The 12,460-nt window shown below is 44.9% G+C and overlaps 2 protein-coding genes across 6 annotated transcripts in view; one reads left to right on the top strand and one right to left on the bottom strand.

The window, feature by feature from the left end:
• The window catches only part of NEU2 (neuraminidase 2), a 36,214-nt gene extending 26,628 nt beyond the window's left edge, over positions 1 to 9,586 (bottom strand). The window contains exons 1-2 of one of the 3 annotated variants that reach the window (XM_015637185.3): positions 9,461 to 9,586; positions 6,046 to 6,149 (exon numbers count right to left, since the gene is read on the bottom strand). In XM_015637185.3, coding sequence (XP_015492671.1) covers positions 6,046 to 6,110 — 65 coding nt within the window. In that variant the 5' untranslated portion in view covers positions 6,111 to 6,149; positions 9,461 to 9,586. Of the gene's footprint in view, positions 1 to 6,045; positions 6,304 to 9,460 lie in introns of those variants that run through there. The other 2 variants (XM_015637189.3, XM_015637187.3) reach the window with 2 other exon arrangements.
• Positions 1 to 12,460, top strand: part of NGEF (neuronal guanine nucleotide exchange factor) — a 48,083-nt gene that overhangs the window by 13,260 nt on the left and 22,363 nt on the right. Inside the window, exons 4-6 of one of the 3 annotated variants that reach the window (XM_015637179.2) lie at positions 1,214 to 1,328; positions 10,834 to 11,019; positions 11,127 to 11,230. In XM_015637179.2, the coding sequence (XP_015492665.1) occupies positions 1,214 to 1,328; positions 10,834 to 11,019; positions 11,127 to 11,230 (405 nt within the window). Of the gene's footprint in view, positions 1 to 1,213; positions 1,329 to 9,728; positions 9,824 to 9,937; positions 10,023 to 10,833; positions 11,020 to 11,126; positions 11,231 to 12,460 lie in introns of those variants that run through there. The other 2 variants (XM_015637180.3, XM_015637181.2) reach the window with 2 other exon arrangements.

Here is a 12,460-nt window from a genome sequence, read left to right as displayed (position 1 = left end):
TTATATTGCCTTCCAACCCATTTGAACAGCAGCTATCCAAGGATGTGACTCAAGCTCAAATGTTAACCTGTTCTCATTTTGCTCAGGGAACAACTGGAGGAGAGGAGAGGGGAAGGCAAGAATACAGGAAGCGACAAAAAAGACAGAGGAGAATAGAAAATGAGAAAAATAAAAGCTCAAGTAATGCAATCACAGAAAAACAATTTAAAATTATCTAAATCCATCTGAGGGAAAGGCTTCCATACAAGCACCCTTTGCTATGGATGGCCAAAGCAGCCCAGTTTTGACTTATAGCCTAGGAGCTGTAAAACATAATATATGCTTTTCTTTAAGTGGAAAAAGAATTGTTGCAATCTTCTTTGACAGAAGGATATAGTGTTTAAACTATTCAAAGTGAATAACTCAAATTACTGTTTCATAAGGTCTTGGCTCTATTTTAGAAGGTTTTAAAACTCTGTATGTCATCCCTTCCCTTTGAAAATTGATTAAAAGGGTGCATCAGAAGTATGCTTCAGTCAGAGCACTGACCTGACTGTGCTGTCACCAGTGTGAAAGACAAACAGAATTATGACTTAGACCAAAATATTTCTAATAAAAAACATAAGGCCATTTATTAATAAACCTCAAACAATGGGAGATTTCATATGAAAAGTGAAATGCACCCTCTCCTGCCAACTACTGCAGTAGTAAGCCTTGGACTTAATGCAACTTTGACTCACTGTGAAAGGATCAGTGGTTCATCTGAAGGAAATTGAAGAAGCAATTAAAAGTAGAGCTCTATCTCACCAAATCTAACCTTGATTTATCTACTAAACTGAACATCTACGGTGTGCCTGAAAGCAGAGCAGTAATGATGCCTTAATTTGGGAAACCAAATATTGGCATGCATAGGCACACACAGCTGAACATTTTCTGCTTAAATAATTGCACTGAAAATCACTCAAGTTGGGACTCAACCTGCAGTGGTGAGAGTGCTACTCCCATACCTAAGAACTGATACCCTAAATCCAACTTCACCTTTTCTCAGCTGCATTTAAGCTGAGAAAAGCAGCAGATGACACTGATCCTGTTTGAAAATCAAAGCTAAAATGTAACCACCTTTGTGTCTATGGTCTTTCTGTTGCCTTTGGTGTCAGCAAACCACTACATACAGTAAAGGTAAATAAAGAAAATTACTATTTTAACACCTTCTTGGCTTTCTTTTATATCACAGGTTCACTCAAAAACAATGAGCCCATCAAAGAGCCTCTGAATGTTTTATCTCATAAGGGATCACCATCTCCAGCAAACTCTGATCAAACAACATTAGATGAATTATTGATCCAAAGGTAAGGAGGTTCCCATGCAGGGTATTCCCCATGCCTTCCCTGAAAACTAATTAGAGTGGTGTCAGAGTGAGAATGCTTCTTTTGGGAAGGACAGCTGGACTAAGCTGTAGCTCTGATCCATGCCTTCTCACCTTGACTTGTGGTGCTGCTTTCAGTCTTAATGACTTATACAGTATAGTACTAACATGGTGGTAAAAGGGTTTTGTCAGTGTGGGCTTGAGGAAGACAGTGAAGGAAAAAGGGGGAACAAGAAGAGAGTGGGGAAGATGGAAAAAGGGAATGTGGTGCAGAATCACCCAGCAATGTTAGCAAACTGGGCAGACTGCCTTAAGCAGTTACTTGAGAATAGGAGAGCCTGTGGGCATTTCATTATGGAACATCCCAAAATCAGGGTAATCCTATTCTTGGCCTTCACAGAGCGCTCTCCTGAAGACTGTTACACAATCCCACATGAAAAACAGGATTCTATAGCTGAAGAAGTAGCTACAAATATGTTTTCTAAAGTATCCAGACTTTTTGTTTGCTGTTTACTTTAAAGAACTGATAAACAACAGAGGCTTTCAGTGAGGTAGTCCTTTTTGGCTTAAATCCCTCAAGAACAAAGGTCCAGTGAAGACCCTGGTCCCACAACTCAGAAATCTACATATATCCAATAAATTTGCCCTCCTGCTCTCTCACCACTGCAGCCAGGCAGAGAGAGGAGCAGCTACCTATCCCTACACTTTCAAATATAACTGAGGTTTTCTCCCAGACTCCTTCTCCAGCTACTCACCTCCTGTGTGTACAACTGTGAGATAGTCCCTCCTTCCATTGTAGATCAAGCTGGAAGCAGTAAGCATGTGTCCTCTAAAGGGGGCATGCATCCTTCTGCACCGTCTGGTCCTAATCACTGAGACCAGCTGTCTTGGGTGCTTTCCCAGGCACCTTTCCTTATGGAGAGGACTCAAACAGAACAATTTTAGCCAAATGTCAAGTTTGATTTAAATAAATTAATTGCCTTGGCTAAAATTGATTGCCCCTTGGCCATAAACTGAGCATATGAAACTAGACAGCCACAGTCTGCTGCGATGTTAGACCCATCTGTCTTCCTCTCCTTGGGGCATAATCATCACTGTCAGTCTGACATCCTGACACTGACACTTAGGCAGCTCTGAAATGTGCAATTTCTGATTCTCCCTGGAGCTGGAAACAATGAGCCTGTGCTAGGAGTTAGTTTTATCAAAGACTCTGCTGTGCACAGAGCCTGGCAGGTCAGTACAGGTTCTAAGTCATGTGTCTGCTAAAAGCAGGCAGTCCTGCTGAGTGGCATCTCTTGAAACTGAGCACAGAGATTTAACAGAGAATGAGACCAAAGTTCCAGCTCAAATTCATCTCATGTCCTCTTTCCTTCTCCAAAAGATCAGTTGTAATTAATAAGAGAGCCACTAGAAATCTGCATTGGGAAAGCCTGCAAGAGCCTAAAAAGTTGACATTATTTGTAGTAATCAATAATATCTCACTTCTATTTGGAAAAAATGGCCATTATGCAGATAAAGTAATTTAAAATATTATTGCTAGTCTCAAGAAATGCATTTAATTTAACCCAAAAGAATAAATCTGGTGCCTTCCAGCTAACCATTCTTCTGAAAGCAGAAGCTAGCAATTCTGCAGAAGGGACAGTACAGGCACCTCTGAGCAGGACATTCTCAGGAGTGGATCACCACAGTCCTGAGTGCAAGTGGGGCAGCAGTGCTGCATCTCTTCACGTTCAGAAGCATCCTACAGAAACCATATAAATACTAGGGCCGTCACAATACCTTCTCCTTGCATGAAGATAACCAGCAGGTCTGACACAAATGGGCTCTTCACAGGCAAGGATGTCATTTCACATATAGCCATGCTGCATAGTTCAGGGCAGGAAGTAAACACAGCTGGGGAACATAGTAAGGAGCTCAGGAAAAGAAATTGTCATCTGCATTTTACTCAGATGGGATTTTGATTTGAATCTACATGTCTTTCAAAGCTCTGAGAATAGTAGAGTAATTCACTGATCTCAGAACACTGATGTCTGAACAAAAGATGTCCTCAAACATTATTGCTGGTCCTCCAAACTCTGGATGGTCATGGGCAATCTATAAAATACTTCCTAAGAGAATTTTTATGTCTAACTATGCTCAAATGATATTTTTTTCCCCATGAGCTTTCTTTTACACAATCTCCAGCTCCCCCTAATCCCTCTGGAGTTCTCCAGAACATTCCATAGCTTCCTCTCAGTCTCGCCCTTTGTACAAAGGTCTAAACCCCAGCAATGACAAGTCACTTCCCAACAACTTGGCTGATTTGCCCTGAGCATCTCAGTGCTGTTCAGTGTTGTTCTAGCACAACTTCTACTTCCCAGAGTGACCAGGGAAGGAGCTGAACTCATAAAAAGCTGCTCTTTCACACTGGGATCAGTCCTTCCAGCCCCGGTATGGCAACAGTTGTGTAAAGCTCATAGAAAGTTGTCACAGTAGATCCACTGGAAGAGAAATGCAGTATGGAATTTCACTTTGCAAAGCTCATGGAGGCCATTGGTCTACCATACAGAGCAAATAATTTCTTTATGCTGCTTATGAAACCTCCAATTCAGATAAACAGTAACCATCTAAAAACCCTTTGATTACCTTTGATCTGAGCTCAAAGAATGGAAGTGCTACAATGGTGAATACAAATAGTCACCTCCAGCAGCAAGAGGGAAACTAACTTGTTTGAATTCCTGCAAACACGTGTATTAGAGAGAAACACTACACATGTGAAATAGCAGAGCACTCTGAAGGCTGCTCATGTGAGTTTGGGTTAGCATCCCTTAGCCCAGCACTCTCGGTCCTGGGCAGCAGAGGGCACTGCTTTTATAGCCTGATTTAACCAGAAGAGCAAGAAAAGCCTCTGGAGACTATAGGACCTGGATTGCAAAAGGATTTATACCACACTTGACCAAGTTTCCTTCTACTTATGAAATACATTTCCTAAAGTTGCTTTCTCTTTATGCTGCCAAGGGTGCTTCAATTGCAGGTGGTGAAGTCAGGAATAGCTGATGCAAACACCTGTTGACCAAATCTTTAAATTTTGTTGCTCTACAACAAATTTTTGCTCTTTCAGAGATAGATAAATAGATTTTTTTTTACTATCCCTCTTTTTGTGCAATCTGCATCCTAAAAAGTCTAAGATCAACCATATTTTCAGGGAGAAGTATTTTAAAAACTAATACATTTTCAGTAAAAATAGCCACTGTAGGTATTAAAATGTCATTACTGTAAAAATATCATATTTCACAGGATCACACAGAATAGCAAGCAATAATATACACAATTCTAATAAAGCATCCTTCCAGCATATAGCCAATGGAGATTCCAATCCCAGCCTGCCCACCCATTCCACCCAGTCTCCTCTTGCCAGGTTTTTCAGCCCACTCATATTTTCATTACCCTGCAAGGTCTAGGCTTTGCCATCCAGGTCTCCCAATCTGATCTGCTTCATCTGGACATGCCCTGACCCCCAAGTTCTCCATCAATCTCTGTTTCACTCCTTTTCTATCAGTTTCTACTTGTAAATCCCCACACAATTTCCTCAGCCTACTATTTCCCAGACACATTCTTCTCACTCGCCCCCTGTGGCTCATATCTCAGTGTCCTTTTTGTCCACAGGCTCTTACCATTTGCTCCTTATACAATCTTAGTATCCCACCCCTCCTCCTAGCTCCAGTGCCAAATTTTACAGTCTTTTCCAGTTCACCATTTCCTGAAGCATCTGGTTCTGGGTGAATTCCTCTCTTCATAGCAGCCCCCTGGTCCAGAAGTAAACCTCTTTCTCTCCATGCTTGAGTCTTGCTCCTTCTGTTTTTCAGTCAGGTGGTTTTCTCATCATGCTGATTGCAGAAATGGCCTTTATTCACAGTGCCTAGATCTGGACCAGGCAGCTTTTACAGCTATGATATCAGAAATTCTCTCAGCCCTCAGCACAACATGCATTCTCTCCATGGGCAGGAGGCTCAGGAATTTTAGGTACTAAAATCTAAGTCTAAAATTTGTGTGCATTGTGGACAGTGGAAAAGGGCCTATAATTCTATGGATTTTCATGAGTGCAGAAAAGATAAAGCCCTCTCAAACAAAAATTTCATTTTGCATATAAACAGAAAGCAAAGTTTCTTGAAGGGGAGAACAACAGGATTTCTGTTTTCATTTAATAGAGATCCAATCATATTTTCCTAAGTCTAATAAATAGTTATTTTTTTATATATATAAAAAATAACTTGTTTCTGGCAGACAGTCAGTAAGTAAAAGTGTAACTTTGATGATTATGAGCATCAAAAGATTAGAAGCACATAAAGATGTCATAAACGGAATTCCTGAACATTTTTAGTTATTTGTAAGTCTGCCAGTCCCAACAGATATAACTAAGGTGTTTTGATGAAAGCTTAAGGAGCTTAAGAAGAACAGATTTATTCCTAGCCTTTAGGATCTAAAAATACTAGGGATGAGAATTCCCACCCATCTACCATTAAAAAGTCAAAAATCAGGAATAGAAAGTGCCCAGACATACCGATTGCCAAAATCACTGTTAAAAAATACACATGAACAGAGGGAACCTGAATGAAACTGAGGTATGAAAAAGTCCCTGAGTAGGTATAACATTCAAATCTATTAATAACTTCACACTTCTCAATAATTTGGTTAGCTCAGATTTAAAAAGTGCTTCTTACCTCATCTTGTGGCCTTTCTTGGTGTGAAACTCCCACTGACTAGAAGGGTTTGGGGAATTTTGCATGAATAAAATATCCTGGGCTAGCTCTTCTCTTTTTACTTTCTAGAAGAAGAAATTTAATTTCTAAAAATTGCTATAAGACAACATTTAGAAATGCATTTCAGTTTCATTTGAAAACAAGCTCTTTGCAGGGCTTTATTCTAAGGATTGCTTTTGAGTTGAAATACACATAATAAATCTTAATTCAAATGATTACTCATTTTTCAGAATTACTAGTGCCTGAAAATACAAACCAAGATTGGGAATTCATCCCTCAAGCGTAACTTAAATGAGGTAATTGTGATAAACTAATTATAAACTCTCATCAATCATCACATTTTTAACACAGCATGGACCAGGTCAGCCAGTGTTTAAAATCTTTTCCAGCAGCAGTTCCAGTGAAGCTGGAAACAGTCTGCAACAACACAAACCCTTCCTTGCAGAACATGTGCAAGTTCAAACCTCCTTCCCTTTGTCCACGGGGAGCTGAACCATGTCAGTAGAGCACGGCCATCAAGGATCATTTCCAGTGCCTTTATGCTTGCAGACCCTAAGAGTTCCGGGGACAAAACTGGAATTTGGTCTGTTAGGGCACTGCATGGCTTTTGTCACCAACAAGAGCAGAGGGCACGCAGCACCACTTCTACAGTGATGTGAGAGGATTATTACAGGGCTTTAATGTATGTTGTTCTAGTAGTTGGATTCTTTCTTTTTCCCTTCAACTAGACAAGGAGCTTTAGGAAGAATTGGATGGATTTTGGTGAGAAAACTGGTTTGTCATCTTAAGTTTGTACTCATTTTGGTAACTGGGGAAAAACTCTTCAGGCTCTGTATCAAATTTCTTGTTGTTACTATGAGAGAGAAAAGTACACCTCCTCTAAACTCCTACCTCATGTTTAAGATCAGGTGGAGTAGGCACCTTTCCAGGCCTGAGCCTGCATTTCACAGCAGTGAATAATTATCCAAGGTGGCACTGCTGTGGTCCTGACACCCATCTGCACATCTGCTACCTCTGCTCTGTTGGCACTCACTTTGAGCTCACTCTGTAGTGAGACAATACGCACAGAGATCTAGTTCTACAAAAAAAAAATAAAAAAATCATTTTCCAAGAGCTTAACTGCCCAGACCTGCTCTTCTGTGAATGGGATAAGCTTGAGTGAGTGCTGGCATAAAAGCAGAGGTAGAAATCTGCCTCAGGGAGTCAAGTGAAAAGTGGAATTGAGCAGCTAGGTGAGCTTAAACTGCATACAAAATCCTAACAATTGTGGAAGTAGGGAGGCATCTTATAGCTATTCTACTTCACAGAAACAGTTCAGTATTGACTGACTTAAAGTAGTATCAGAATAAGGTGAATAAGGCATTCAGAATGTTCAAGAACCTTTTTGAGTGATCAGAGAAAGCCGAGCAGCTCCAGGAAGAGACAAACCTGCCCTGGAACAGGCAGTAACATGCAAGGGAGTAGCACATCTCTGACTCTGACCTGGTCCCCCACCCCCAGCATGAAGATCCCAATTGCCAGACCACTGTGACAGATTAACTTGATTGCCTGCCTTTAGTTTCCATGTCAAACTTTAAAAGCTTTCTGTTTTGTCCTGAAACAAAAAAGCAAGACTTAGAAAATCCCAGCAAATTTTGTAGGACAAAAATATCTCCTTTTTGCTAAATATAATTTTTTGTTCCAGTCCCATGAGTGCTGGGAACACTCTGTCACCTCAGTTGGGAGAAAAAGTATTTCTCGGGCACTTGTTTTGTTTATGTTTTTTATATTCTCTGTATGTCAATGTGAAGTACAAGAATAAGACTGGGAAGGAAGAAAGAACAACATTTTTGAAAGATCGAATTACAATGAAAAAATAAACAGCCCTAAAGGAAGGACAAGTAGAGTACTGGTCATTGCTACACAGTGTAGCAGCTCTCTGAGACAGAAACACGAGCTGGGCCTGCCATGGCCACAGAGGGCATTTCACTCCTAGCTAGTGTTTCACCTCTCCAGAGCTTCCACTGGGTTTGTTATCATTACTGCTTTCTGTGATATTTTCAAGTTTTCATCTCAGACCAAAAATAAAATTAGGTTGGAAAAAGTGAAAGAAAAGGGAAGACAGGCAGGATCAAGTTACCAGTTACAGTATCATAAGAAGATGCTTTCTATTTCTGAATGTTTTTCATAGCATGACCCAGACATTTTTCTAAGAAACAATTCTAATTTCCATCAAATTTAGCTCTTGAGAGTGAAGCAACTGAAAATCTGAAAGATTTTTTTTTTCAGTTAATACATCAAAAAGTTATATTTAGATATATGTTCATTCTAGTAGTGTCACTTAAGAGCTTATACACTGATTTCACTTTACATACTAGAGAGAACTCCTCACTGCTCTTGGTCCTTCCCTTGAGACAACAGTAAACAGCATATCTGATTTTCCAGATTTCAGGGTAATGAAGAGGCTCCCTTTTTCTAAGAAAGAAGCTTTTAAGAACCCTACCCACTCTTTAAAACCCTTGACAATATTCTTGCCCTGGCAACAAGCCACCAAAAAATGAGCTTCACATAGTTGCTGCTGCTTTATCCCTTCCACAAGGTTTTGGCCACCCTCTCACTCACCTGGCTCCCCCAGCCCCCTGATCCCCAGTGTTTAATGGCTGATAACCCATACTGACCATCTATCCAGTGACAATCTCAGCCACATCATCAGGCTCTCATCCTCCTCTGAAAGTACAACACAGGCTCCAGCTCTCACCCTCACCCTGGTATTTCCTTTTGGTTTCCTGGTTCTTCTGACCTCCTGGTCTGGGACTGGACAAGGATCACACGCAGCCCTCTCTGAGCCCTCAATGACATTCTCAGCTCTTTTTTCTTTCCCGTTTTGCTTCTTAATGACTTAACAACTGAGCTCTCCAGTGTGCCAGATCTAGATCTAGTTCACATAAGCTGAAGGAGTTTCTCTGGACGTATTGTCATGTGCTGATTAAAAGCTATCTTGACATATCATTTAGCAAAACCAATATAAAAATGGTAAAAAGGAAGCCATTTTGCACATACAGACCAACACACCGATTTTATGTTGTTGCATAAATTACTCTATCACATACAGAAAAAAAATCACAGTTATTTATGCAACAGGGAGAGAGCAAGCACAAGGAATAGCAGAGCATTTTCCCTCTGTTAACTCCTCAGCTGCAACGTGGTGCAGATGACATATTTTTTTGCTGAGGGCTATTAACGTGTGGTGAAGAGCTGCACCCAACCTGTCCACAAGCACTTGAACTGATACAAGTATGTAACCGTACTCTGGAGCTCAAAAGGATTTATCCCTGAGGCAGAAAAACAATTACCTGAACGAAGACAGATATGGATTACTGAGTACTGAGATACTTACTTCCTAAACGAGGGAATATATCCTTATGGAAGTAGCGACGCTAAGGAAGGGGAGATGAGGGAAATGACCGAGCGGGTGCGAAGCCCTGCCGGAGAAGGAGAGGCGGATAGCAGCCAATCCTGTGGGATAATCAGGAGTGCGCTTCCCGGCAGGAGGGATTAGGCTGAGTTTCCCAGTTACATTCCTCCATCTCAGGGTTTCACTCCTGAAGAAGTACACCATATGCACCAGATCTGTAAGCAGTTCAGGCGAACCCCCCTCTGCCACCCCCTTTCCTCCCTCAAAGCCGGCGCCATCCACACATAAGCAGAGAGCTGCAGGGGATGGGAGGCAGCGCTGCGCCCCGGGGCTGAGGGACGGGAGGTCAGTGCCGGGGCAGGACACCCTCCCGCTGTGGGGTGGCCGTGCATGGAGGAGAGGGGCTGTTGCATGAGGTGGGACGGGCTGTGTGGGTGCTCGCTGGGGGAGGGTGCCTTGCTGGGGAGGGAGGGAGAGAACGGAGAAAAGGGCTTCCCTGCATCGAGGGAAGAAGCCCCTCTGCAGGAGCTCAGGGGGGATGGAGGTAGGGGGGCCTGTGAAAGTGGGGGGTCCCTGGGGCAGGGATTGATGCCTTTTAGGGGGGCCCTTGGGGAGGAGGGAGTCAGCCTCCCGGCGGAGGAGGGACCTGCGCTGGAGCGCTGGAGGGAGACCGGGGAACTGAGGAGGTCTCTGCGGGTAGGGGTACCGGGACCGGGGTGGGGGGCTCTCAGAGGGCAGCTTGGGAAGGAGGGGAACGACACGACACCTGAGGGGTCTGCGTGGGCTCGGAAAATATTTTGGTGGTGTTGAGAGGGTCTGCAGGAGGGGCTCTGAGGAGCTCTCGGGGACCCTCTGACTCTCAGGGGTCAGGCGGAGCTCTGAGGGCTCCGAGGGAGCGGGGCTTGGGAACTGCCGGGCTTCAAAGGATCTCGGGGTCTTTGGGGAAAGCTGAGGGAGCTCCTCCGGGATTTGGCAGAACTCCGTGGAGCCTCGGAGGAAATCTGGGAGCGAGGAGAGGGGCTGCAAAGGGCTAGGGAGGTTCTGAGGGGTTGGTGGAAGCCCGCGAGGAGGCTCTGAGGGGATTTTGAGCGGGTCTCTGTGGGGAAAATCTGTGAGGAGGCTTTGAGGAGAGTGTGAGGGGAGGCTGTGAGGAGGGTGTGAGAGGATTTGAGGAGGCTGTCTAGCGATTTTAAGGGAGAGCATGGGGACGCTTTCGGAGAAGGGGGTGTCTGAGGAGAGACTCTGAGGAGACCAGAGAGGCTCTCTGGGGAGGCTTGGGGGCCCAGAGGGCCGGGGGGGTGGCGCTGCGGGGGCGCCCCGGGGGTGGTTGCAAGGTCCCTCTCCCTCCCGTGCAGGCTGCTGCCTTCCTACCCCGGTTACCGTGGCAACCGCCCGGGCTCCCCCAGCCCCGCACAGCCGCTGCCGCTGCCTCCGGAGCTGCTGGGCAGCCGCTTGCCGCCGCCGGCCATGGAGCTACTGGCCGCGGCCCTCAGCGCCGCCTGCGCCCTCGACCAGGACGGCTCGGCGGGACAGCCCGGCAGGTGAGGGGGGTGCTGAGGGCGGGAGGCGCGGGGCGCGGGCGGGTTTGGGGGCCGCTCTCCCGCCGCTGTCCCGCCGCTGCTCTGAGGGTGCCTTCGCCTCCCTGCAGGGACCCCGCCGCCACTGAGGAGACTCCCACCGCCGGCACGGCCGAGGCACCGCCCGCACACCCCATGACGGCCGACTCCTGGAGGAACCTCATCGAGCATATCGGTAAGGAGCCGTGCCCCCCGCGGGATGTCCGGCCGCCGCTGCGCCCTCACACAACTTCGCCGCTTCTCCCGCTCCCCGCACCGACGGCGGCACAGCAGCCCCTAGAGGTGCCCCTCAGCCCAGCTGGACTGCACCTGCCGGCCCCCTGAACCCCCAAACCAAAGCTAAAGAAAAGCAGTGCACAGATGGGGGGAGTCTAGGGCAGGGTAAGGGCTTGTGCTGCAAGACCCCAACTCCTTATCCTTGTTGGGAACCCCCCTCACCGTTGGTGTAAAACATCATTATTATAGTTTTTTGAGGTCTTTAGGGGCATCAGGTTTGCACGTTGCCTGGCAGGGATTAATGCTATCGTGGAACAGCCTGACCCTTGTCTATAAATAATGGTTATTCTTGTGATTATGAAACAATTAATCATTAAGGCTACCCCAAACTTTCTACTAAAATATGATTTTGCATACTCCAAAAATCCTAAGACTAAAGTATTTTGTCACCTATCCTGTTGGACATTAGTTGTGTGCACCAGGTTCTGCATCTCTTTACTGTAACAGCCACTGGCATAGCACTTTCAACACAGGAGTAAGTTATTTCATCCTTTGTGGTTTCTAAAAGGTTGAGGTTATCTGGGTGGCTATGGAGGAGAGGATTGTTAAGCTTTTGTTCTTATGGTATTTTATTTTTTAATCTTTATCTTTTGTGGGATGGGGGGAGGACCTCCACAGCTTGTTTCTTGGCTTCCCACATCAGAATTGTGACATTCCTCAGAGGGATTTCATCAACAGCAAAGTTAAATCCCATCCCGAGGCAGGTTTCATGGTGGGAATAAAAAAAGCTTTGTTTTTAAACACTCCTGCTCAGTTTCAGGAAATAGAATCAACCTACTTGAATCTAGAGGGTGGGAATGTAGCACTTAGCATGGGAAAATCGAAGAGATAACTCTCACGAGCAGCAGTGCAAACCTCCCTGGCAGGAACAAGAAGGCTTATCAAGTTGTCTCTGTTGTTTGGTGTCAGGCTGTGGCATGCAAGGCTGATTCTTGGTATACCTGATGCCACTGGGACAGTGCTGGAGAAGGAGGCTGGTGTGAAACCAGCAGTCTGCCAGCATCTGTCAGACAAACCAGCTGAGTTTGGGACCTCCTGGAGGAAAGTGGCAAACAATTTGCATGAGTGTTGCCAGATCTGTTACCTGCTTTTGGCTGTGTAGATACTAACCTACCAAGGAAGCTGTGTC

The sequence above is a fragment of the Parus major genome, chromosome 9 (assembly GCF_001522545.3).
Source record: "Parus major isolate Abel chromosome 9, Parus_major1.1, whole genome shotgun sequence".
Taxonomy (NCBI): domain Eukaryota; kingdom Metazoa; phylum Chordata; class Aves; order Passeriformes; family Paridae; genus Parus; species Parus major.
The sequence above is the reverse complement of the archived record's forward strand: the minus strand, read 5'-3'. Positions and strand labels throughout refer to the sequence as shown.